The sequence below is a fragment of the Sinocyclocheilus anshuiensis genome, unplaced genomic scaffold (assembly GCF_001515605.1).
Source record: "Sinocyclocheilus anshuiensis isolate Anshui unplaced genomic scaffold, SAMN03320099.WGS_v1.1 scaffold640, whole genome shotgun sequence".
Lineage (NCBI taxonomy): Eukaryota > Metazoa > Chordata > Actinopteri > Cypriniformes > Cyprinidae > Sinocyclocheilus > Sinocyclocheilus anshuiensis.
In genome coordinates, this window is record NW_015554127.1 from 548,748 (window position 1) to 553,548 (window position 4,801).

Below are 4,801 nucleotides of genomic sequence, written 5' to 3' on the forward strand. Positions count from 1 at the left end.
TCGTCTCATGAAGGCGGAGTCACGTAGGCTAAGATAATCCGTCAAGTCCTCTCCCAATAAAGACGTAACTTTGCACAAGTTAAATAATACAGCCATGAATGAGCGCATGCTGGAAATAAAAACACTAAATTTACTTCTCTCTCTATTGTATATTTGCTCCTCATTAGTCTCGTGAAACCGCTTTCATATTGCTGTTCACTCACCGGGTTGATGTGGTTGATGCTCTGGAAATGCTCCAGCAAGGCCACCGCATGTATCTTTGAACAAGATTCACTTGTTTAAAACACCCTAACACAGTAAACCTCACTCTTGGTTGAGATGATTGGTTTGTGGGCAGGGACGGAGCACAGCTGATTGTTTTCCTGCATTGTCAGTCATTACGCTGGGGATGGGAAGATTTAGATGTGCCAAAAGTTAAATGTAGGGTCTGTGGGGTCACTTCTGCTTTTCAAGAAATCTTCACCTTGGAATTATAAGGTTCTATCTGCCATTTTTGTCAAAATTGAGTTATTCACATTCTTATTCTGTGACAACTTGTTTACATTATGTGATGTTTTCTTTAAGATTTTGGGACTGATTTATGAAAGAGACTTGTTCCCCATATCACTATATGGAATGCAACAACTTTGAAGCTCAATATCACGAAACTGCTCAGAATGCAGATAGAGCCTTAATAATTCCAAGGTGACGAAATGTAAAACTCAAATCATATACGTAGCAGACTTCATTTAGCATTTGGTTCTCTCTGTCTTTAACTCTTACACACATACACACTGTGCCTTTTATCACAACCGCTCATCTCCTAATTAACCAGAAGAGCTCAATCTGACATTTAACAAATTGCACAAATTCCAGCAGACCAGTGAGAGTTTCTCCTCAGATCACCAAACTCATTCCTCACTGGCTCATATTACATATTTCTGTTGTATCTCACCCATCTCTGTCCTATCTGCTCCTCAGGTCAACCTTTCAAACTGGACCCCAAAACATCCCACAAGAAGCTGCGCCTTTCCAATGACTGTCTGACCATGGAGAAGGATGAAAGCTCCCTGAAGAAGAGTCACACTCCAGAACGCTTCAGCGGAACCGGATCCTACGGTGCTGCTGGCAACGTCTTCATCGACAGTGGCTGCCATTATTGGGAGGTTTTACTGGGAGCATCCACATGGTAAGTGATTTCAGATTTTCAGGCTTGGATCTATGTTAATAGGCAATTGTCAAAAGTATATAATAGGCAATTGAGAGTCACACTCCCCCATAGATCATTTTCTGTTTTAAGAAAAATGATGTCATTACCTGCCAGCCCTTGTGTTGCTTGAAATTTATTCCAGTAAAATAATATCAACATTTTTAAAGCTGCTCTTTTCCACACTACAAAAATGTGAGATATTCACTAAGGGCGTGCAGCACACAAATTTTTTATACATAATGATTTTTTGTTGTTGTTGTTTTGTTTTTTAAATACTTTATACATATCTCTTACCTGCATCACTATTTGGATAGACCTGGGTGTTGGCAGGACTGTAGTTGTGTCAAAATTAAATAAAGTCCATTTAAGATATAAAGGCCAATTTAAATCAAGAATGTTAAATATTAGATAAAAAGATATCTGTAATGATAACTATATTAGCGCCCACACCGATATTTTGTTTATTATAAGCACGCTGCATTTATGCCGCCTGATGCTTTAAACTAGGGATGCACCGATACCACTTTTTCCAGTACTCGCCCGATACCGATACCGATACTTTTCTTTAAATGCTTAAAATCAGATGGATTCTTACTTGCTGTCAGTATTTTTAGCATTCATCAGCTGAGGAAAAAAATTTAATTCCAAAGATATAATTTCTCTGTGTCATTATCATTGTTGGTGTGGTATGGACTTTATTTTATGAACATTTTTTTTTTATTTTGTAGTTCTAGTTATCATCTTGGTATGAATGGACATTAAATCTATTCCATTTATATGCCTTATAATTCATAACATTTTTATTATTTTATTTATTGCAAGGTACTTGAACAAAAAGCTCAAATGTATATATATATATATATACACACACACACATAGTTGTTTCAATTTAAACAGTAAGTGTTCTTGCTGTCTTAAAATTTCAAGTTTACTCAACTCAACTCAAATGTCCAAGTTGTCACAGTACAATATATATATATATATATATATATATATATATACAGCATGACTTCCTAACTACACTATTGGGTGCTTTTTGCAGGTGACAATATTTGGTTTATTTGGTTTGTTTTTGAATGTAACCTCTCTTATTGGTTTGTTACTTCACTTAAGAAACACAGTATGCAGTAAAACATTTAACAGACATGTCAATAATTGGAAAATGTGTATGATCTTAATGTAATGTTACTCTTGACAAGTTCGGATTTCTGAGATATGCACAGTTAAAAGAGAACATTGTGTTTGTAATTTTACATTATGCTTTTTCAGTCCTTTGGTCATGTCTTATCTCACCTGCTTTCCAATGGCAACATTTCAAATCTATTTCAGGTACGCTCTTGGTGTGGCTTACAAGTCAGCACCCAAAAACGAATGGAGCGGTAAAAACTCATCGTCTTGGGTTTTCTCACGCTGCAACAACAATTTCCTGGTTCGGCACAACAACAAGGAGTCGATCGTGGAGGCGTCGCTACAGCTGCGCAGGGTCGGGGTGCTGCTGGACTACGACAACAACGCCCTGTCCTTCTACGACGCCATGAACTCCCAGCACATATACACTTTTGACGTTTCCTTCCTGCTTCCAGTGGCTCCCACCTTCATGATCTGGAACAAGTCATTGATGATCATGTCAGGGCTGCCCGTGCCTGACTTCGTGGACTGTAGCGAGCAGCAAGAGGGCATCTGCCGCCAACAGGATTCGCCCTATGTGTCTGGAGTGAAGAGCTGCCACTGATGCATCATAGGAGTTATTGCAGAAAGTTCCCTTGCCCTTCTTCTTTTCCTGGTTTTCATAACTGGGCTGAAGTTGGATCTTTAGTTGTTCCTGATAGTTCTGAGTGTTTAGCGAGTGGATTAAGAGCTCTCAGATTTAAACAGCTGAAATGGGGGAAATTGTAAATTATTTATGACTAAACATTTGCTTTTTTGTCAGTTTTAATGTATCCCTAAAAGCACTTTTTAGAGTTGAATTTGTTGTGATTAAAAAAAAAGACTTGCTAACATGAGACAGGGTTGGACTTCCTTTTGGACTGAATATAGTGGATTATGTTAGGATGACAATTTGGTGTTTCTAATAAGGGTTACATTTATAATCTGATGGGTCTATAACACACATTTCATATTCAGGGAGAAAAGATGATTCTTTGGTTTAAAATATGTCTGAAGATGATGGCATGATATGTATTTCCTCTGTGATTTGTTCTCACTCAGTTTCTCAGTTTCTGGTTTTGTTTTTAGTGAACAGCATGAGGCACAAGTTCCCCAGGTGTTTTTAACATGTATCTTTAATAGTTGATATATAATGTATCACAAAACCTCATCTGTGGAGGTGTTCGTCCATTGACACTCATTCAAACGCCATCAAGAACTGAATTTCAAGACTATAGTCTATATTTATCTGATCCATCCATTCAAAATTATTTGAAAGATTGACAAAACATCCATTTAACATTCAAATGTGCATCCAAAGCAAATCCAGTGTAGTAGTTTCATTTTCTTAACGGCTGTATTGAATCTTACACGATCTTCCGCAGTGTGACGTTCAGGGCTAAAATAAGGACACCCAGTCTTGGGATAAAGACAATCACTTGTGCTAGTGCAGGCAAAAAATCAATAAAAAATCAAGTGTGTAGCAAGAGATCTTTGCAATAGCATGCTGAACCTGAGATACTTCTCCAAAACGTGGTTTGTATCCATTCGGTACAATGTAAATATCCCGATTGGGAAGTATTCGTACTACTGACGCCACTGTCCTGCTGCAGGTTTTGCTTTGTGTCGGTGGGGTTTCCTCTTTGCTCTGCTGAATGTACATGATTGCTTTAGTTCTCCTGATTGAAAGCACGTAGCATTTTACCATTACATCCTCTTTGCAAGCACAGCAAGTATGTGAATCCTCCTGTTAGACTTGACTTCACTTGACTTGACTTAAAACAACCCAACCGCTGGGGCAAAACAACCCAATAGCTGGGTTTGTCCCTGTTTAACCCAGTGCTGGGTTATATTTAACCCAGCATAGGACCTTTGCGCTTATGGAATCACCACCTCGTAAAATAGTTACGTTTTCTGAAGAGATCAGGTTGGGTTTACCTCACTTCTGACAGTTTTTCCGGCATCCTTCATCTCAGCATCGGTCAATATACTTGAAGCTAGTGTCAAGTCACATGCTAGAGCCTCTCAATCACAGATGGTGTTTTTTCCACTCATGAGTTGTTTAGTCTAATCTGTTTAATCTGTGACTGAATGATACATTAATGGTGTAGTAGAGCAATAATGAACTTTATAATGATTTCTGGCCAATTGCATGAAGTTCTTGAGTCTCAAAACTATTTCCACTTGATCATTTTGGTCTTTGATCCAATTTGTCTTGGTCTTGGGCAATAAATATATATCTGAATGCCATAATGAGACACTTTTTAGACTGATGGAGCTTTTTTGGTGAGTTCTACACTGCTGAAAGTGCAACCAGTATGGGTGAAGTGTGACACAGCAAAGTCAAATGATTGTCAGTGTGTTTCCTGTATGAACAAACCCTGAGATGTCCACTACTGCACTGTCCCTCCGTCTCAGTTCATTCAGTCACACTGTTGTCAGTTCTGTTGTCGCTGTCAATGCAGC

General features: G+C 38.4%; 1 protein-coding gene across 1 annotated transcript in view; it reads left to right on the top strand.

Moving 5' to 3' along the window:
- The window catches only part of LOC107670185 (probable E3 ubiquitin-protein ligase MID2), a 96,254-nt gene extending 92,461 nt beyond the window's left edge, over positions 1-3,793 (top strand). Inside the window, exons 10-11 of the mRNA XM_016462705.1 lie at positions 961-1,168; positions 2,519-3,793. Of these exons, the coding sequence (XP_016318191.1) occupies positions 961-1,168; positions 2,519-2,921 (611 nt within the window). The 3' untranslated portion in view covers positions 2,922-3,793. The remainder of the gene's footprint in view (positions 1-960; positions 1,169-2,518) is intronic.
- Positions 3,794-4,801: the final 1,008 nt, after the last annotated feature.